The following is a 22,339-nucleotide window of genomic DNA, read 5'->3' as shown; positions in this document are numbered from 1 at the left end:
CTGCATGGCCCACAGAGCCGAGAAGAGAACAGATGCTTACAGTTCTGTGCTGCCATGCACATGCTAGAAACTAAACCCAGGTCCTCTGCTTCCAACTGCTAAGCCATCTTCAGTTCCTCGAATTACTACTTTGTGTAAATTTTCCACCTTACCTTTCTAATACATCACAATTTCAACTGCTAGGAAATTCATACTTTGCAAGTGCACCTCCTCACAAGATAAACACACACCTTTATTACTCAGAAAACTCATACATTTAATAAGTAAGCTTAGAAAATTATTCTTTTTTATTATGTAATAATACATGTACACTTAAAGGAACTGAAAATAAAGGCAAATAGAAAAATTATTTGTGTTTGTGCGTGTGTACAACTTTATGTGCATATTCAGGTGTGCGTGTGTGTATAACGTTATGTGCATATTCAGGTGTGCACAAATAGAAGCCAAGAGCCAACACTGGGTATCTTCTTGTTTTGGGTTTTTTTGTTTTGAGACAGGGGCTCCACGAAACCTGAAGCTCACTGACTTGCCTGGACTGGCTGGCCTGCTAGCCCCAGAGATCCTGTTTCTACTTCCCCAGTGCTGGGATCACTACTATATACTACTTACTACAGCTGGGTTTTTATGTGGGTTCGTAATCTGAACTTAAGTCAAGTATGCACAGCAAGCATTTTACCAACTGGACCATCTTATCAACAACTCCCCCAAAATCTTCACAAATCATCACCTAGTGAGCACTATCTGATGAAATGCTGGATTTGTGTTAAAGGCATTTTCGGAGACTTGGGTATAATAGAGGGTAACAAAGAATCATGGTGTCCACCTGGACTCCATGGTGATATGTGTCTTTCTAAAAAGCATTCCCAAGACCAACCTTCATTATTTTTCTTTTTTCTTTCTTTTCTTTTCTTCTCCCAACCCCACCCCCAGACAAGGTTTCTCTGTGTAGCCCAGGCTTTCCTACAGAACTCACTCTGTAGACCAGGCTGGCTTTGAACTCAGAGATCCAATTGCCCCTGCCTCCCAAGTGCTGGGATCAAAGGTGTGCACCACCACTGCCTGGCTTTTTTAATTTTTTTTTTTTAAATGTGCATTGGTGTTTTACCTGCATGTATGTCTGTGTGAGGGTAACAGGTCCCCTGGAAGGAGAGTTACAGAGTGTTGTGAGCTGCCACGTGGGTGCTGGGAATTGAGCCTGAGTCCTCTAGACAAGCAGCCAGTGCTCTTAACCACTGAGCCCTGTTCTCTCTTACACTCCTCCCAGCCTAGGTTCAATACCCATATCCTACATCAGCTGCTTAGGGACTGGTATACAACTGTGCCTAGACTCTAAAGTCAGGCTAATGAGTCGGTGGAGACACTTGTTGCCAGGCCTGACTACCTGAATTTGATCCCTGGGACCCAGCTGGTAGAAAGAACAAGCCAGTTCCTACTAGATGGTTAGCAGGCCTAGAATAAGACACTGTAGAATGCCCTGCCCCGAATGGGACATGCATATCATATGCCTATCTCCAAGACTGGGAATCTTAGCAGAAGACAGGGCAGAGACAGGAGCCAAAGGCAGTGGGAACATCAAGGAGACAGTGTTTTCTAGACAAAGCATATAATCTCATAGCAACTAACATGCTATGCATAAGACTTGCACAGGCTCAAGCTATATAAAACCCCCAGTATCAAAAGGACAAGGTGGGCAGGAAATTCTACCGCTAACTGAGGAGCTACTGGCATTTGGTAGCCACTGGGAGAGTCAATTTGCTTTAAAGATGTGACCCAGGTTAGGACAAAAACACACACCAGGGCAGACCTCCCTCCCTAAGACTATTTGGGCATTACAAACTAGAGTTGATGGGGATTAAAAAAGAAAGGAAATCATAAAATTGGGTGAGAAAAGATTGGAGAGTGGAGAGAGTAGCTATGAAGGAGTTGGAACATGTATGAATATGTTCAAGATACATTGTATTAAAGAATATAAATACCATTAAAACCAGCATAGTACCCCATGCCTTTACTCTCAGCACTTTGGAAATAGAAGCAGGCAAATCTGTGGTCTATATATTGAGTTCCAGAATATCCAGGGCTACATATTTATATATACATATTATTTTCTGAAGACAGTAGGGAAAGAATGAATGATAACAAAGTATAATGACATATATTTATAAAGATGCCATAAAAAAACTTGTTACTCTATATGCTAACCTAAAAAACTTAACAAAAAAATTGTTTTTCAATTTACTTATTGATTTATTTATTAAATTTATATATTTTATGTTCATTGGTGTTTTGCCTGCACAGGTGTCTGTGTAAAAGTGTCAAAACCCCTGAGCTAGACTTAGAGACAGTGGTGAGCTGTCATGTGGATGCTGGGAATTGAATCCAGGTCCTGTGGGAGAGGAGCCAGTGCTCTTAACTGCTGAGCCATCTCTCCGGCCCCAGAAATGTTATATTTTTTTAATGATAGAATTTTGGGAGTGGGTATGGGCATGGGTTTTGTGTATTCCAGGTTGATTTTGAACTTGATATGTAGTCGTAAATGGTCTTTATCTCCGACCCTCCTGCTTCTATCTCTCAAATGCTGGGATTATAGGTGTGTGCTTCCATACCTGTCAGTGCTGGGGATGGAGCATGGGGCTTGTGCATACTAGGCAAAAACTCTAGCAACTGAGTTACATTACCAGGCCTAATTTTTTTTTTTTTACATCAAATGTATTTTGAAATATGTTTATTCTTCCATGGACACTGTTTAAATTTTAACTTGAGGAACTCTCTCTCATGTCTTCTTGCAGTTACAGATTGTTAACTATTATTCTTTTCCTCCAGGCCTAACTCCTAACTGGCAACCTGGTACCTTTTTTAAAATTTATGTTTATGTGTCTTTGTGGGTGTATACCACACCTGTGCAGGTGCCCTCAGAGGCTAGAAGAGAGAATTTGATCCCTTGGAGCTCAAGTTATGCCATGCATATAAGTGCTGGGAACTGAACTTGGGTTTTCTGGAAAAAGAACAAGCACTCTTAACCACTAAGTCATCTTTTCAGCTCCCCAAACTGGGATTATTTATTTATTTATTTATTTGAGACAGGGTTTCTCTGTATAGTGCTGGCTATCCTGGAACTCACTCTGTAGACCAGGCTGGCCTTGAACTCAGAAATCCGCCTGCCTCTGCCTCCCAAGTGCTGGGATTAAAGGAGTGTGCCACCATTGCCTGGCCCAAGCTGGGATCTTTAATGTCTTGTATTTGTTATGTTGCATGAAAACTGCCTAGACCAGAGGTTCTTAATCTGTGATTTACAATGCCTTTGGCAAACCCCTTATTTCCAAAAAATATTTACATTAGGATTCATAACAGGAGCTGGGCAGTGGCAGGCAGATTTCTGAGTTCGAGGCCAGCCTGGTCTACAAAGTGAGTTCCAGGACAGCCAGGGGCTACACAAAGAAACCCTGTCTCAAAAAAAAAAAAAAGGATTCATAACAGTAGCAAAATTATGAAGTGGTAATAAAAACAATTTTATGGCCTGTGGTCACCACAATGTGAAGAACTGTATTAAAGGGTTGCAGCATTAGAAAAGTGAGAACCACTCCTAGATGGTTGTCTATTTCCCCAATCTGACTGTAGGTTCAAGGACAGGGGCACATATCACAGTATGTGACACATATCTCGAATTTTATACAAGTACATATAAAGAATAAACTATTAGACAATATATAATACAGTGATGACAAGAAAAAACTTAAGAGATTTAAATTTTATTTCATAACCCTGTACTTTTCTGGGTAGAATATTCTCAGATTATTATAAAATAATTAAAACAAAAATCAAACACATTTTAACTGCAATTTCTTTGGCTATTCCCACTTAACCAGGGACAAATTAAGCAAGATTTTTCCTGCTGAGCTAATGAAGTCACAGCACCAGCAAGTCAGATGCGTCATAGTTAGACAGCTAAGATGTAATGCAGAGTTTGGGTCTTAGTCTCAAATAACCACACTTTGCATTCACTCACCTTGCAGGAAAGGTCTGTAGCTGGTTGTTTGCAAGGTGCAGAACTCGCAAGTGTGGGTGCCCGACCAAAACAGGTATACATTGATCTGTCAGAAGGTTGCTGGTCAGGTACAGCAGCTGCAGCACACTCAGACTCTCCTCTCCAGCACATGCAGAAGGCAAAGACTCCAGACTATTTGCAGATGCATTCAAGTACCTGAGACTAACAGAACATCATTCCCTTTGAGTCTATGATCTTCTTAAGTAGAAACCGTCCTGCCCTTGCAACAGGGACTGAGGCTATCCAGCTCCCAAAGTCAAGAATAATCTCCTCCAGGAAGTTTTCTCTGTATCTATGTAACTCAAAACCAGATGACAAGAAGGAACAGAGGCACAGCTATTTTTCTAGCATTCTATAATGGCTGCATGCAAAACCACCTGTTCCCACTGCAAAGGACACCATCAAATACCACCATGATACACATCTGAACTATAAAGATAACCTTTGAAACATCTTGTCTCTTTTTAACAAATCATTATGTATTTAACTAATCCCACAATACTGACGGTGTATCTACATAGAGTATTGATACTTTTGTACATATATTATTATAGATACAACAATGAAAATCTCAGATCATTATTCAATTATTTTCCTAATGTACATTTCTAAAAACAGAATTTATGGGATCAAGGGAATACATGGTTTTTAATGGCTTTTTAAAATATACTGCCTATTTAAGGTCCTGAAAAGCTATATCAAATAGCAATTGTGTTGTTTCTTGGCACTTTGGCTAAGATTACGTCCAAACTGCACTTATACAAGAAGAATGCAATCCATATTTTTTATCTACAGTACCATAAGTCAATTTGATCCTTGTCAATCTAATAAAGAAACATGGTATAATTTTAATAATGAGCTGAATATAATGTTTGTAAACACAGGCTATCCTCAGTGAAAGGATGCATCATTAAACCTGTGTCTCGTGTGTATGCACATGTGTGTGCGTGTGCATGCACACATGTGTGCATGTGCATGTGCGTGCGTACGTGCATGTGTGTGTGTGTGTGTGTACAAGAGGACAATCTTGAGTATGATCTTCAAAAAATGCCACCCATGGGATGGTGACATGGGCTAGCAGGTAAAGGCTCTTTCTACCAACATGAGTTTGATCCCCAGAACCCACAAGGCAGAACTGACTCCACAAACCAGTCTTCTGATCTTCACACGTATACTATAGTGAATGCATAAGCACACTTGTACACATATACACACAGAATGAATGTAATTTTAAAAAATGCTGCCTACCTCCTCCAAAGTGGGAATCTCTCATTGGCCTGGGGGCTACCAATTAGACTAAACTGGCTGGCCAGCAAGTCCCAGGGATCCATATGTCTCTACGATGTTTGTGCCAGAACAATAAGCACACACTAACATGCCTGCAATTTTCCATGAGTTCTGGGTAACTGAACTCAGATCTTTAAGCCTGAGAGGAAAGCACGTTACCAACTGAGCTCTCCCCCTATGCAACTCATGTGTTGTTAAATGTACATGCTTCATCATCAGCATCCCTCATGAGCTTTAAGTCTGTGAGGATCATGTGTGTCAACACTGCATTAAGTAGATGGTTTCTTTCTTCTTCTTCTTCTTCTTCTTCTTCTTCTTCTTCTTCTTCTTCTTCTTCTTCTTCTTCTTCTTCTTTTTTTTTTTTTTTTGTTTTTCGAGACAGGGTTTCTCTGTGTGTAGCCTTTGTGTAGAACTCACTTTGTAGACCAGGTGGCCTCAAACTCAGAAATCCACCTGCCTCTGCCTCCCAAGTGCTGGGATTAAAGGCGTGCGCCACCACCGCCCAGCTCAAGTAGATGGTTTCTTAATTATCTTCAATCACTTAAGACTACATTCTAGGCTATGTTAAGCAAGATTACACACTTGTTAATTAACAATTTCAACACGTCACAAAAACTTGCCCAACAAAAATTTCTCTCAAACAGTATCATTTCTTTTTTTATTTTGAGGAATATCCAGCTAAGAATATTACGATAGGAGATGCATAAGCTGGAAAGCAGGAAACAAGAAAGCTGTGGCCTTCAGCTGTGGATGTGTCTCGTAGCTGTGAGCCTGGGTCAGCTCCCTCTCCTTACCTGTTTCTTCAACTCTCAGCTCCCTTCTTGTACTGTAAAGACTGCCATTAAAACCAGCTTTCCTGGGCTAGGACTGCTGAACTGTAGAGCAGTACTTACTGCCAGCAATACTCTGAACTTAATCCCCAGCATCACACACACACACACACACACACACACACACACACACACACCACCACCACCACTACCAACAACAACAAAATAACTATTTTTTCTTTAAAGATGACATTTAGGTAACCCTGATTATAAATACTAAACAGGAAGACATACTATCTACTTACTTATTTACAACAAGATAGCAAACAATACCCTCTAGAAGGATATTATGTTTAAATTCATGTTTTTCAAAGCAGGTAACTAGTGTTCTGGAAGTCAGGAAAATATAACTCAAAGACTATTTGATCAAGCTAGAATAAAACTGACTTTAGTCGTGTGTCCTTTTCCTTCAGTGCAAAGCTGAAATTCATCAAAGGCTCCACCTGAAGGTATTTCTCTCTGAATGAGTGTCCCCAGCTTGCTGAAATCATTCACAACATAAACAATTAAGCATTGAATAGTTACTTCAACTTTCAAGCTTATCATGAAACACCAAGTGTCTGCGCAGAGCTGGAGAACCAAGTAAACTATAAACACAGAGATCACTCAGGGCAGGGCGGTGCAGTTGGGGAGGCAATGGCTCTCCTCCTCTGCAGCACTCACTTTAAGGCCTTGGAGAAGAGTGTGTCTGGCAGCCTGGAGAGAGTGTTATGCTGGATATCCAGTACCTCAAGGGGAATGTGCTCTACCAGTGCAGGAAGGACATGGATGTGGTTGTGTCCTACCATCAGTTTCCGAAGACTCAGACTACTCAGAATTCTAAGAAGAAACAAAAGAAACCAAAGCTCATGTCAGTCCTTTGTAAGTCTGTTACAGGACAGTTAATTAAAATCAATCAACAAACCTATTTTTAGAATATGCAACCACTAACAAGTGACTGAGCCAAGAAAGTTGTAACACACATCACCTAGCACCCACCCAAGAGTCACAGTGAGATCTTTAGTACAAGTGGCACAGAGTCTAATGGGGGTTAAATGACTTTTTCACAGGGGTTACCTAAGGCCATCGAAAAACACAAATATATGTTATACTTACATTATAACAGCAGCAAAATTATAACTATGAAGTGTTGGGATAATTTTGTGCACTGTGTAAAGCTTGTCTTTATATTATTCAAATATTGATTTCTGTGCCAGCAGAAAGCTGAGTACAGTAGTCTGGACTTTGGTATTGTTTCATGACACATTGCCTGTCTCAGTGTTCTGTAAACATTCTTCTCCATCACCTGATTGGTTAATAAGGAGCTGAACAGCCTATAGCTGAGGCAGGAGAGGAAAGACAGGACATCCGGGAAGAGATAGAAACTGTGGGAAAGAATCAGGTGTGTTGAGGGGAGGGGAAGAGGATTTGCCAGCCAGACACAGAGGAAGGAACAGTCTCCCAGACTGAAGAGAGGTACCAAGCACGGGCTGTGGTGGCGCACGCCTTTAATCCCAGCACTTGGGAGGCAGAGGCAGAGGATTTCTGAGTTCAAGGCCAGCCTGGTCTACAGAGTGAGTTCCAGGACAGACAGGGCTACACAGAGAAACTCTGTCTCGAAAAACCAAAAAGGTACCAGGCCACATGCAGAACATAGATTATAATGAATGGGTTAATTAATTTATACAAGCTAAATGGAAACAAGCCTAAGCTCTAAGACCTAAGCACTCATAAACAAACACAAGCCTCTGTGTCACTGGAAGCTGGTGGGTCAAGATAGTCTGGCGATAATGAAGTGACAATGAAAATAATGTTATGGTTGCCAGTCACCATAACATGAGGAACTGTATTAAAGGGTCGAAGCGTTAGGAAGGCTGAGGACAACTGGTAAAGGAGTTTCTAGAATAAGTCTATTTTAACAAGTCTAGGCAGAAATGAAGTCTGGTCAGCATTTATCAATATTAATAACTCAGTCTTTTTATTAACATAATTCCATAATGAAAATTTTATTACAATAAAAATTATTAAGAGTTTAGAATATGCTATGACTAGGCTGTTACCATTAAAATCCAAAAAGTGTTACTGAAATGCCAAAGACGTAGTGATCTGCAAAGACCTCACTGAACCCGAACACTGTCTGGATGAAGATCAGAGGTTTGGTGCAGACCTACTGTCTACAAAGCTCTACTACAATTTTAAAAACTCCTAAAGCACACGTTTTACATTTAAGTTCTTCAGAATATATAGCAAAATATCCTCACCTACTCCTCAAGCACCATTCTCTCCTTCCTCAAGTTTGGTAACTCTCACCATCTGCTGATGATGAATTCAAACGCCATCTTACCAAAGCACTCTCTAATTATTTAAAGTTCTCCTGAAATTCTAAAACAATTTATAAATGTTGTGACTAAGAATAAGCCTCCAGGGTAAGACTGCTACATTCAAATGATCACCCACCTGGTGACAGTTTCCCTAACTGTTCTTAGTTTCCTCATTCAAATCTAAGGTGAGGCTGACAGCAGCTACAGAATCGGATTAAAGGATTAAAGGATTAGTTAGATCATAAGACTGAAGCTCTCAGGACAGTTCCAGCTCATTATAAGTGACCCTATAGAAGTTACATTCATACCATCCTACCACTAACCATGCCAGAAACTTGACAGTACAAGTTAGCAGTTATCCCCATGTATGGCAGTCTCACTACGTTTCCTGTAAGCTAAGGGATGCACTAGTCATCACTATTTCCCTTACAGCACCTCCTACTCAGCAGGTCCCTCCTCAACAGTCACCAACAATGAAAGGCAACCCAAATCTAGAGAAACAAACGCATATATCATGCATACATGTATACACGTACCTCATGGGAAGCTCTGTAAGAAGATTGTAGCTTATATCTAGTATTTCCAGCTTTTTTGCTTCACAGGCCCAGTCCGGGACACACTCTAGCAAGTTTCTGCAGAGAATAAGAATCATCACTTAAGGTAAAAAGTTACTATGTCTTGGATAGTAAATGTTTCCCTCATAGACATGTTATTGCAGCTTGTTCTAGTAGTCTGTGGTGCTTTATAAATTGGTGGGTGGAACTGGAAAGATGGGTCAGTGGTATAGAGCACTGGCTGCTCTTCCAGAGGACCAGGGTTCAATTCCTAGCAACTATTTATCAGCTTACAACCATCTCTAAGTACAATGTTTGTGTGTGTGTGGGGGGGGGGGGAGACCAGGCATGCATGTGGTATTACAGACAAAACACACAGGCAAAACATCCACACACAGAAGCATTTTTGAAAGTTAATTAAAAACAAACTGACGAGTGGGATTTAGCCAGGGTGACAGTTCGCTGTAGTTCCACCACTGGGAGGCTGAGGCAGGCACGAGGCTCATTAAGGCCAAGCCAGCCTGAGTTAAATATGGAGAAGCTCTTAAAAACAAACAGAAGAAAGATTAAAAGGGTAAGGGAAAGGCAAGGAAGGAAAGGAGGAAGGAAGGAAGAACTCGAAGGAGACATGGCCTCTTCTCAGTTGTCATGAGATAAGCCACTATGAGCTGTCACTATAATACCATATACTTCCCCAGGGGTCCAAGGTGACATGGTAAGTGGCCACAGATCAGAAAGTACAAGCTAAAAATAGACTCTCCTTCTTTTAAATTGGTTATTTCAGGTATTCTGTCATAGTTATGAAAATCTAAATAACAAATGGGATTCGTTTCACTAGACTCTAATATATAAGAACCTTAGGGCAGGAACACTATTTCTAAGGAAGAATCTGGGATGGGGCGAGAAATATAGTTGTCAGTCAGAAAATGCTGTTAAAGTAGAAAGGTAAAGACAAGTACTCAAATGTGCACAGCAATGTCTACCAACTGTAGACACTGTAACTGTGTTACATCACATGTTCAGAGAAGACTTCCAACAGAAGCAACAGGATATAGTGAGACAAGATGAGGAGAGATTTGGAGGAAGTGGCATCAAAGATGATCAGGAATTCCATGGGTAATGATAGAGAGAAAAGAAGCAAATTCTGAGAAAAACAGAAGGAATAACAGTGAGAAAGTAGAGGAAAAGGGCAATCAGTAGCAGGGCAAAGTTTCAAGCCACTGGAAATATGAACTTGAAATAGTTAATACAGCTCCTCCTCATTCAGATGTAACCTACCCTTTCTAGATCTCAAGGTGTCTGTCAATCATGTGGCAGAATGAAGTGAGAGCTATGTAGGAGAAACAGACATTGTTGTGACAACTTAGTGAAAAAGAACACTTGGCCTGACATAGATCAAGGCAACTAACTGCTAAAAAAAAATAACAACATGAGATCTGGGCTGGAGAGATGGCTCAGCCATTAAGAGCACTGACTGCTCTTCCACAGGTACTGAGTTCAATTCCCAGCAACTACATGGTGGCTCACAACCATCTGTAATGTGTCTGATGCCCTTTTCTGGTGTGTCTGAAGACAATGGCAGTGTACTCACATACATAAAAGTAAATAAAATCTTTAAAAAAAAAAAAAAAGGCGTCTGGATTAGATTGTGTGACCTTACATAAAGATACTTCAGCAAAGATGCCAACTTAAGTCAGAGCACAGAGACATGACAAGGAAGAGTGTGATGTCTGATGAGATGCCAAGCAGTTTGGTGATGCTGCCTGAAGTGATGGGAAACGGGAAGGTAGGCTGGAACGAGGTCTAAACCACGTCTGGAAAGTTCTTACTTGATACTATTTTATAGGGGCTACCTCAAGGGTTTATAAACAGTGTACAGATGATGTCAGCTATGTGCTTTAAATACATTACTGGTAGATGAAGCCCAGTAAAGATGATTCTGCTAAGAAAAAAGAAAAAGAAGAAAGGAAAGAAGAAAGAATAATCAGAATCAGGAATGATATAGGCCTAAGTGAGTAGTGATTCAGCTGAAGAAGAGAGAGGAATTACAGCATTGCTCAGGGGGCAGAAATGACAGTGACTTGGAGAAGGATTAGGTATAGGAAGGAGGGCAGAATACAGGATGAAAGCTACTTTAAGACTTCTGGCCTGGACAACCAGGGCATGGCGGTGCTGAGTATGAACAGACACAGAAAACAAGACCCGTGCAGTGGGAGATGAGTTAATTTTACACAGGCTTGAGGCTCCTGGGGGTGTGGGTAGCAAAATCGACTAGTGAAGAACTGGATACATAAGCCTGACCCGAAAGAAGAGGATCAGTCTAGAAAACTGTTTGATACCGACACTTAGGAGTGACTCAAATCACTGGACTCAGTGAGACTGCACCTATAACAGGGCAGGGTGCCAAGTCAGAACTGGGGGATGACTGCCTGCAGGAGAACACACTGAACCAAAGAGACAGAAGCAATGACCAACATGGCATTACAGAGAACATGGCCAATTTGAAAGCTGCCTTTAAAAAAAGAGAGAGCAGGCTGGGCAGTGGTGGTGCACGCCTTTAATCCCAGTACTTGGGAGGCAGAAGCAGGCAGATTTCTGAGTTTGAGGCCAGCCTGGTCTACAGTGAGTTCCAGGACAGCCAGGACTACACAGAGAAACCCTGTCTCAAAAAACTAAGAGAGAGAGAGAGAGAGAGAGAGAGAGAGAGAGAGAGAGAGAGAGAGAAAGCAAGCAAATGTCAGCACAGAGAAGTAAACTAGAGAGGACCTAGAGTGAGCTGCTGATGGGAGAAGGAAATGAGAAGGAAACAGCTCTCATGAGACATTTAGACAGAAAGGTGACGGCAGTAGAATTAAGCAATACTTTGTTTATTCAGACAGAAGAAATCTAAGTCCCCTTACCCTCCCCCTCCTTCCTTCAGCCATGAAATAGTTATCTCTCTCTCTCTCTCCCAAAACACCCCCCCCCAATCAAAACAAGCTCCACCCTTATGGACAAACTCACCGAGAAAGTTCCAAAGAAGTGAGCATGCTGGGTACTGGATAGACATTCACTGCTGTCAGTCCTATGAGAAAACAGAAGACATGTTAACAATGTTCTCTGACAAAGAAAGCAAGAACTACTGGAGAGGGCTGGAGAGATGGCTCAGTGGTTAAGAGCATCTACTGCTCTTCCAGAGAACCCAAGTTCAGGTTCCAGCACTACAGTGGGTAGTTCACAACAGCCTGTTAATTCCAGTTTCCAGGGGATCTGATGCTGCTGGCCTCCGTGGGCACCTGCACATCCCCACACATATATACACAGTTTTCTAAAGGAACAGCTGGTAAACAAAGCAAAAGTGGTTTTGTAGAGATGACTAAAGATAAAAACTACTGGCAGCTCACTGACTACTGTTTAACCCTAGCCTGTCTTTAAAAGCATACACAACTTCTAACTTTGGGGTCTTTTGCATTTACACTACATCACTAATGTTAACACTACAGCTGGGGCTGGAGAGATGGCTCAGAGGTTAAGAGCACTGAATGCTATTCCAGAGGTCCTGAGTTCAATTCCCAGCAACCACATGGTGGCTCACAACCATCTGTAATGGGGTCTGATGTACTCTTCTGGTGTGTGTGTGTGTGTGTGTGTGTGTGTGTGAAGACAGCTGCAGTCTACTCATACAAATAAAAATAAATAAATACTTTTTAAGGGGGGTGGGGGGGCTGGAGAGATGGCTCAGTGGTTAAGAGCACTGACTGCTCTTTCAGAGGTCCTGAGTTCAATTCCTAGCAACCACATGGTGGCTCGTGTGTCTGAAGAGAACAATGGTGTACTCACATACATTAAATAAATAAAATTAAAACAAATAAACAAACAAAAAAATCACTATAGCCACTAATGTTAACAGTACTGCTTAGTTTATAATGTGAAAAATTAATACTGGATTTTTTGGAAAGTATTTATTTTTAGTTACATGTACAGTGTGGTATGAACATACAGTGCAGGGGTACCCAGAGAGCGGAGGAACTGGATGTCCCTGGAGGTGGAGTTAATAGGTAACTGTGAGCACCTTATATGGGTGCTAGGAACCTAACTCAGGTCCTCTTTAAGAGCACTGAGAACTCTCCAGCCATCTCTCCAGGCCAATATCTAACTTTTTTGGTAAAAATAATCTCACTTGTAATTGAAGTATAATGCAGATACACAAACGACCTTAATTGCATAGATCAGTGAAATGGAGCCAATGCTCAGATCATCAACAAGGCATTATCAATTCCTGAGCACCTCTTCATCTCCTCTTCTAGCTACCACACACTCAAACACACTATCTTCTATCCTGGTTCCAAACATCAGACAACACTTGCCATTTATAAAACCAAACTTCACTCCAGGCCCCACCCCAACAGGAGGTTTTTGGGTAGCCCAGATGGCCTTGAACTCATAATCTTGCTTTTCTTCCCCAAACACTGGGATGAAAGGGTACATGATGGCTGGAGACGCAGCACGGTTGGACGAGTGCTTACTCAGCATGTAGGAAGCCCTGGGCTCTAACCTCAGCACTGCATGAACCAAGCATGGTGATGCACATTTGTAATCCCAGGCAGACATATACTTTGCTATCTTTTGTTTCATTTTGAAGCAAGGTCTCAGGTAGCCCAGGCTGGCCTTGAACTTACTATGTACCTAAGGATGGCCTTGAACTCCTTATTTTCTTCTCTCTCCCTCCTGTATATGCTTTGGTCTGACTTCTTTCACACCATATTATGCTTGTGACATTTGTTCACACTATTGCATGAGGTTATATCTTTTGAATATTCTTTTTTTGTGTGTGAATATGAAACACGTCAGAGAGATTCATTCCTCCCTAGGGCACTGAACAGGTGTTGAATTTTGTTAAAGTGTTATAATATCTGGCAAAAATCACTAGTGTTAATGATGTTACTTAAGTTCTTACTGTAAACATTCCTTCAAATTTTCATTTTCTTGTAAAAAGGGAAAGGTGTTGGGAGATAAAGCAACGAGATGTCTTAACTGGTTAACTGGCAGATGCTGGACTCTCCCTTGCTGCCCACAACTGTGTTAAGCTAAATGATTATCAGCTAGCCAAATGACTTCAGGCCAGCACCGACCTTTATGAACATACCACAGAAGCCTAGAGGAAAATACATGACAACTGTACTGTTGTTTACTGCAGCTTTTAAAGGGACTCTTGAAGTGACATCCTTAAGCTAGGGCTGTTTCAAACAATTTACATGGGACTTTTTCCTGTCATAAGCCTTGATGAATCCTAGACGTCTCCTATAACCATTCCTACCTAAGCTAGGAAGAGACTCTTAATCCTAGTGGCCTAGCAGAGGGACCATTGAGAGTGGTGTAAATACAAACCTTCCTTTGCATGAGAGGTTTGCTGTGATTGGTGTAAACACCGGTCTCTGGCTATAAGCAAGCTGTCTGCTCACTTGATGAGTAAGCTTGGAGCCCCAACATTTAGCCCTAATACAAGATTTCTCTCAAGTTATCTATCTTTCCTTGCCTCCTTTACCAGAAGAGACTAAGCTGGTTACAAAGAAGGGGCAGCAGGGTCAGTGGAGCCGCAGTGGTGGCTGAGGCAGCATGACAGGACAGTGGAGCATGCTAAGCTGCAAAGATGATGTCTTCTTGAGAGCTGAAGAAGCTAAGGAGAGCCACAAGCCTGCAGACAGCAGGGCAGCAGTAGCTGTTTCCTTTGACACTGACCAACAAGAGGCAGCTGAGGAGCAGCCAGGCCAGGGTCAAGGATGGCACAGGAAGTACAGAAAAGGCAAAAGAGGGTAGAGAACTGAACTGGAACAAGGCAGAGGCTATAGAGACAGAAGAGAGCAGGTGTCAGCCCTGGTTGCTGGAACAATCCCAGCGAGCTATTAAGTCTTCAGACCCTCCAGGTCTGGAAGCTGTAATAGTGACTGCTATCAAGGGATGAGGACTCCTAACATATAGGTCTGTCTAGAAGCTACAATGCCAACTACTGCTACAGGCTGAGGGATCCTGACTTCCTAGGCAGCGTTTCACTTGCAGGGCTAAGGGCTCTACTACCAAAGGCCTATGTAGGAGTTCCAACACTAGAGGGAGCCACCAGGCCTGGCTACCCTACTCTGCCATGCCACAGGGTAAAAGTTGCACCCCTCCTTGTCCAGAGGTGTTTTCTATGTGGTAGAACATAAGGACCCTGATAGTCAACTGATGGCAAACACACCATGGCTACTTAATGTAGGAATACTGGGAATTTAGGGCTTCTCCAATTTAGAGTGACTATGAATATACTGTCCATATACATGTAAACTAATGTACGCACAGATAGTGAATACGAGCCAAGAGAGGAACCTCAGGCATATCAATACACAGTGCCAGCTAACACTCAAGACACTGTTAGTATTGTTGCTTTGGCTTTTCTAAGGGTAGTAATAGCTGAAATAGTATTAGATTTTATAGCTCAAGCTAGCCTCAAACTCCTGATCCTGCTGCCTAATCCTCCCAATTACTGGGATTACAAGTGTGGGACACAGCACCCAGTTTTTACTCAAGAAGGCTTTTTTTCTAATTATTACACTTACTTATCTGTGCATGCATGAATGTCTGCGTCTGTATACAGGTGTCATATGGTGGCCAGAGGACAACTTGTGAAAACTGGTTCGTTCTTTCTACCCTGAAGGTCCAAGGGACAGAACTCAGGCCGTCAGGCTTGGCTATGTTAAGCTCTCTTTCCTACAGAGTCACCTTGTAGCCCTGCTCAACAACTAGACCTTCTGATTCAGGAAATTAACCTGAGCCATGAGTGAACCTCAACAACATGATGACAGACAAGAAAATGGAAGTCTCTAACATCTTTTATCCTAATAACATATTCCAACACAGAAAAACAAAGAAACAAAGCAGCTTCCTCCCATCATCCATTAGCTCTAACACACTGATGTCTGCCTTCCATGCTTTGCCTTAGCACCGAGAGGCAAACATTACCCTGAACATATCATTTGTGGTACAGTTTTAACCTAGAAAATGCTGCTTCTGAGTTTAAGCTTTGGTATGACTTACATAGTACACTACCATCATGCAATTTTGCTTTCTTAGTCAAAAACTGTTTCCAAGACTTATTTGCACCAACACACAAAGCTTTACTCCATTCATTTCCACTACTGTACAAATCTGTGTAAATATACCATTGCTCATTTTACCCAGTTTCCTGTTAACAGTCCTATGCTTTCACCACAACACAACACAAACAACACTGTGACAATCATTCTGTGTGTAAGTGGCCTTGTGATAAATGGAAGCAGGGAATCACTGTTCACACAGCTCTGTCACTTCTCTGACATGGTCAGCTTCTTCTGAGGTGGTTTCATAGTCAAATTCTCACTGGCTCTGGCTGAGGACCCCAGGAGATGGCGAGTCTAGTCTCTGGTTACACTTAGCACTTTCCCCTTCAGATTGATGATTATAAAGCATTACTGAAATCTTCATATCTGGCAGTTAGTGAAATTGAACATTTTTCCTTTCCTTCCCTTCCTTAAACACAGAAAACTGCCAAGCATGGTAAGTACATCTACAATCCCAGTACTTGAGAGGTTAAGTCTGAAGCCAACTTGAGTGGTACAGTGAAACTTCCTTAAAACACCAAAACCAAAATAAAATACATAATAAGCCTAAGTGGTAAAGAACTCTCCATAAAAATGGCTTCAACATCATGAGATTGTCTCAAATAGACACAACTGTGGTCTCTATAAACACAAGGCCCTTTACATTAAAAACGTTCCCACAGGCCATCCCTAGTTGCTGATGAAGCTAGGCTCTGCTCTAAGTCATTCCACGATGTATGAAGAGTGGTTCCTCAGGCTGTGAACAGCAGCTTTGACTCCATTTTGAGGGAGAAGGATGAATACAGTCCCTGTGTCACCACTCATCCAGCACAGACTGATAAATTACTTATTCCTGGGGACCAAAAGGGAGCCATCCAATAAGTTTATTGGGATTAACTGAGACCATGGGGGCATATGGACATATTAAAATCACATCGAGAAAACTCGTGACTCTGTAGACCAGGCTGGCCTCGAACTCAGAAATCCGCCTGCCTCTGCCTCCCAAGTGCTGGGATTAAAGGCATGAGCCACCACTTGGCTTACTCCTCTAATTTTAACACAGTAACATGAAAACAATGATACATAAACTAAATGTGAACCTATGAGTGTGCACTAAGAAAACTTGGTTTAAGAATATAAAAGCTTAAATTTCATGTAATTGTCAAGTCAAAAATATTATTATTCTAATTTTTAACCCCAATTTTACAAAATATAAAAACCATTTGTACTGGCTGTTTTTGCATTTCAACTTGATACAAGCTAGAGTCATCAGACAGAAAGAGAGCCTCAGTTGAGGAAATGCCTCCATAAGATGCAGCTGGAAGGCATTTTCTCAGTCTTAAGGGGTGTGGGGGCACTGTGAGTGGTGCTATCCCTGGGCTGGTGGTCCTGGGTTCTATAAAAATGCAAGCTGAACAAGCCAGGGAAAACAATCCAGTAAGCAGCACTCTCCACAACCTCTGCATCAGCTCCTGCCTCCGGGTTCCTACCCTGTTTGAGTTCTTGTCCTGACTTTCCTCAGTGATGAACCACAATGTGGAAGTTCAGTTGAATAAACCCTTTCCTCCCCAACTTGTTTTTTCAGTCATGGTGTTAGTTGTAGTAACAGAAACTCTAAGAAACCATTCTTTACAGACTATGCAAAAAGTAGGGGTAGGACAGACTTAGCCCTAGGCTGTAAGATACCAATACCTACTTCATAACAGATGCTCTAGTCTGAACATGCTCAACTACCTACCTGACCCCAGTGATTCTGTAATGCCTCTTCCTGTACACAATAAGTCTCAAGGTATCCAGCCATGTCTTTTTATGTATATATCCATTGCTTCAGGGCTAACGGCCAAGTTTAAAAGGAAGGTCAAAGGGCCACAACTCTATTCTGCAGAGTGGCTGAGAAGAACCAGAGGTGCCACTCTTCTTAGAAGGCACAGACTAGAGCTGAAAGAGCTAAAACAGGAGGCTGGATAGAGAACTCACTGTTCCAACTGGCGTAGAGGGTTCGAAGGGAGAAGCCACTGAGTGTCAGCTCCCTCAGCTGGTTCCGCTCACAATGCAGCTGCTCCAAGTTACATAAGGAGCTAAGGTCCAAATCAGTCAACTGATTGTCCCGCAAATCCATGTGAGTGATGTGTTTATTTCCCTCCAGATTTTCAATAATCACCGTTTTCAAGTTGTTCATCCTTAATATTCAGAAATAGGAAAGTGAAAAGAATTTCTATTATGGGTTTAGAAACGTAGACGAGAGGTATGATCCTTTCCTCTCAACTGAACTTGAGAATTTCACTACTTGCTTTATTTTTCAAGGTACTACATACAGAAAACAACTGGCTGATTTATAGAAAAAGAAGCCAAGATCCAGCTAAGATCCAGTAAATACATACACAAACTAGACAGAAAAACAAGGCAATATTCATGAAGAGATAAATGCTTATATCCAAGGTCTAGTAAGGGCAGGTGGGGAAGGGAAGGATAAGGAAATGGGCAGGCTCTGGAGTGGGTGAGAAGCTAAGACAAGAACAGCTTCCCTTTCCTGTGGTTACACCTCCTTTTCTCTAGTGCTAAGACTCACATGTACTAAGGAGAAAAAATAATCTGAAGGCACAGGAATGGTTCAAACACAAACTTTATACAATGTTTCTGGCTCTTGTCTCCTCACCTACATGATTTAGCACAAACCAGCCTGTTCCCCTTCTCCTGTATGCTACTAAATCCCAGTGTGTCTTTATAGGGCCCACTATCAGCTTCCTGAAATGTCAGAACATGTGGTAGATATTTTTTAATACCTTCCTTTAGAGAAAGATGATCACTATGAAGTAAAACTCAGAAAGTTTTTAGTAGTGAAGCCTTGAATAGTTCAACTATAACAAAATGTTAACAAGAAAAAAAAAGTGACTCAACAGAAAAATAGTCAAGTTTATAGAAAACTAGAAACCACGAGTCTACATAAAAAATGATGTTCAACAAAACATCAAAACAATGAACTACAATGCTGTGCCTTCTACTGCCAGTAAAGGGGAAAAGAAAAAAAAAGTCTACTGAATTCAGTAGGGATAAAGGTTCAAAGAAATGGAAATTCTCATAAAATGTTGCTGAAAGATTAAGACAGGCAATCTTGGGCAATTTAAGTCTGTCACTGACAAACCCACCAGATCCTTTATCTCTCTTGCTTTTGGATAAATAATGAAGTTTTACTGCAGATCTGAGAACATCTATTTTTGTACTGTTCTAAGTTCCTAATGTTCTAAAGAAACATTCATGAGGAGAAGATATCAAGGTCCATCCCAGCAAAGCTAATGAGGTTCCCACAGAGTGCTCACCTCAGATCCACATGCTTAACATGGCTCATCCTGGTCAGCACCCCTAGGTTCAGGATTTCCAAACGGTTTCCTGCCATAACTACTTTATCTAACATGGTGAGTTTCTCCAAAACTTCAGGAATTTGACTAAAACTGTTGAAGGAAATTCCCAGAGACGTAAGCTGCTGCAGGTTTCCCAGCTCATCTGGTAGAGACGTGAGAAGGTTGCCATCGAGGCAGAGGGTCTGAAGACTGGAAAACAAACAAGGCTGCATCATGCAACAGCTTAGACAGACAGAGCCAGCAATAAGAGCTGTCATTCATTACTAAGTCATGACAGTAATTAACAACAATTCAAACATTACAAAACTGCCCCAAGTCTTGGCCCCCAGAACAAAAGTTAAACAGAAGTTAGACAGAATTTCTAAGGAGGCCTTCAGACACTACATGAAGATCCAGGGTCTCTGCTGGTGATATGGGAAGAATGGGTCATTGTTTGGTAACATGGTCATACCTGGCATCAAGAGCCATTAGTTAACAGAATCTTGACAAGAATGTGACTTATCTCACTGTGAGAGCTCAAAGTGCTACCTGCATTCTAAGACTAGAGGAGGTCTCCTGCAAAAGAAGAATCTGGAAAAAGCCAGCACTTACTTTAGCAGATTACCAATCTGACTTGGCAAGTCATGAAATCCATTACAAGAAAGGTTGAGTTCAGTCAGGGTAGAAATCTCACACAGCAACACAGGAAACAGTCCGAGCTTATTATGGGACAAGTTCAGACCCTTCAGTTGAGAAAATCTAAAGAACAAAGGCACAATACAGACTATAGTTCCATAAACCCATTGTGATAAGCTAAGACACCCACTATATGTCTTTATAGGGACCATCAATGGATGATTTTTGATTTTTTTTTTTTTACTGTTTCATTATTGCTGTTGGTGACAGAGTCCTTCTATGTAGCCCAGACTGGCCTAGAATTCACAATATAGCATATGCTCGCTGGTCTGAAACTCAAACTAATACCTCCATTTGCAATGTGGCAGGTTACGGACGTGTGCTGCCACAACCAGCCAGATGGTCTATGTAAAATATGCATCATACTTTGTTCTAAAGCATGTTTTCATTTCTGTGCTAACAAATGTGTGAACACAGGATAGCAAAGTGGTTAAAACATAGAGCATGCTGTCAACCGGTCAAGGGAGTTCTATAAGGAGGCAGACAGTGCACACAGGAGCTCCTGCCGCTACAGCACTTTCCCACCAAGTCACACTTTAAATGCAGTTTACTAACCGTCTACATGGAATATACACAATTTAATCTACTCAGATACTACCACACTAGCTAACAAAGACAGAGCACATTAAAGCAGCTCTTTCTATACTGAAATGATATTGGCTTGAATGTCACTTGAAATAAATGGATCCGGTGAGCCTGAAAACGTGTGGCAGCCTTGTGCTGTAAAGTATGTGATCCACATGAACCCTGCGTTGCTGCCATTTGTGCAGACTCAAAGTTTCTGTATTCTCTTACCTTGAGATAGGGTGGCCATAGGATGGGTATGTGGAACATCATGTTTTATATCATACAAACAAGATGATACGCCAAAGGCAATGGTCTCCTACTTTGAGAATGGAACCATGGTACTTAACACTAAGAATCCTCTTTCAAACCTCAACTTGTGACTTCCAGTGACCTGAGTCTGATTACTTATTGTTCTTTGCCCAGATACCTTCATTTCAGACTCTCTGGCAAGCTCTCTAACTGGATCAATTCTACTTTCAAGGCAACTGGAAATGCTAAAGACTGACTTCCTTAATATTACAGCTTATCTTATTTACTATTCAAATATAAGTCAAATACCTGTATCATTACTAAATATATACTTGTATCTGTAACAGATTAGATTGTAAATACTGGTGTTTTTCTGAATATTATACCAGGATTATAAGAATTACGTTATTCACATGAGTAAATAAAACACGTCATTTTAATGTATTATTTTTTTTTATTCACCATGTAATCTATAACACTTTGCTTTGACTTTCAATTTCTCCCTTCCTCAGCAGAAACTCACAATCACATCTTGTCATTATTCATAGGTATGCAGTTTTTTGTAGTTTCTTGAGACAGGGTCTCACTTAACATAGATAGCCCAGGCTGGTCTCTCATTCAGTTAACATAGCCCAGGCTGGTCTCTCATGCTGTTTTAGGTGAAAATATGAGGTGGGATGTGGGGAGAACAGGAAGGTAAAATGTGTTCTAACAAAGAAGATGAGCATACAGATCACAGTCTTGTAGAGTGAAATGGCTCGATTATCATAAGAGAAAGATGACAAAGGACTCGAGAACTGGTGTGAATACATAGGAGAGATAAAGCCTGTTCCAGCCTGAAGCCATTTCAATTTGAAACTTTTGATTAAAAAAACTGTCCACTTATGGAATCTCTCAATCTGCCACAGCTGCAGATGATGCTTTATCATAATCACAAAACATGCTTTAGCATTAATGTAAAGATTATCCCAACCCTGACATAGTGGTGCATGTCTTTAATGCCAGCATCCTGAAGGCTGAGGTAGGCAGATCTCTTTTGAGTTCAAGGTCCGTTTGGTCTACATAAGTGAGTTCCAGGCCAGTTTGAGACCTCATAACAAAAAAAAAAAAAAAAAAAAAAAAGTATCAAAATCAGTGGCAATTCATTGTAGTCTTTGAAATATAACATTCTACCACCCTTCTGTCTTATAGGGAGAATAATAAAAAAAAAGATTTCTGTGAATAAAAATTTTACGTCTTCAAAATGGAGTGGGAATTTAGAAAACATGGTAGAATGTGCCAACTGGTTTGTCCTTAGAGGCTCATGTGCTGGAGTGCTGCCCCAGTGCGGCAGGACAGAGAGTGGGGGACCTGTCAGAGGGGAGAGCCAGGGTGTGGCTCAGAGA

The 22,339-nt window shown here is 41.3% G+C and overlaps 1 protein-coding gene across 5 annotated transcripts in view; it reads right to left on the bottom strand.

Annotated features, from left to right (window-relative positions):
- Phlpp2 (PH domain and leucine rich repeat protein phosphatase 2) overlaps window positions 1-22,339 on the bottom strand; it is a 76,447-nt gene that overhangs the window by 14,204 nt on the left and 39,904 nt on the right. For all 5 annotated transcript variants that reach the window (XM_076915874.1, XM_076915873.1, XM_034522375.2 and 2 more), the window contains 7 exons: window positions 20,055-20,201; window positions 19,422-19,652; window positions 18,082-18,284; window positions 12,017-12,077; window positions 8,996-9,091; window positions 6,823-6,978; window positions 4,004-4,204 (listed from right to left, as the gene is read on the bottom strand). In XM_076915874.1, coding sequence (XP_076771989.1) covers window positions 4,004-4,204; window positions 6,823-6,978; window positions 8,996-9,091; window positions 12,017-12,077; window positions 18,082-18,284; window positions 19,422-19,652; window positions 20,055-20,201 — 1,095 coding nt within the window. The remainder of the gene's footprint in view (window positions 1-4,003; window positions 4,205-6,822; window positions 6,979-8,995; window positions 9,092-12,016; window positions 12,078-18,081; window positions 18,285-19,421; window positions 19,653-20,054; window positions 20,202-22,339) is intronic.

This window comes from Arvicanthis niloticus, chromosome 18 (genome assembly GCF_011762505.2).
Source record: "Arvicanthis niloticus isolate mArvNil1 chromosome 18, mArvNil1.pat.X, whole genome shotgun sequence".
In the NCBI taxonomy this organism is placed as follows: Eukaryota; Metazoa; Chordata; class Mammalia; order Rodentia; family Muridae; genus Arvicanthis; species Arvicanthis niloticus.
Note: the sequence above shows the minus strand (reverse complement) of the source record. Positions and strands in the feature narration are given on the sequence as shown.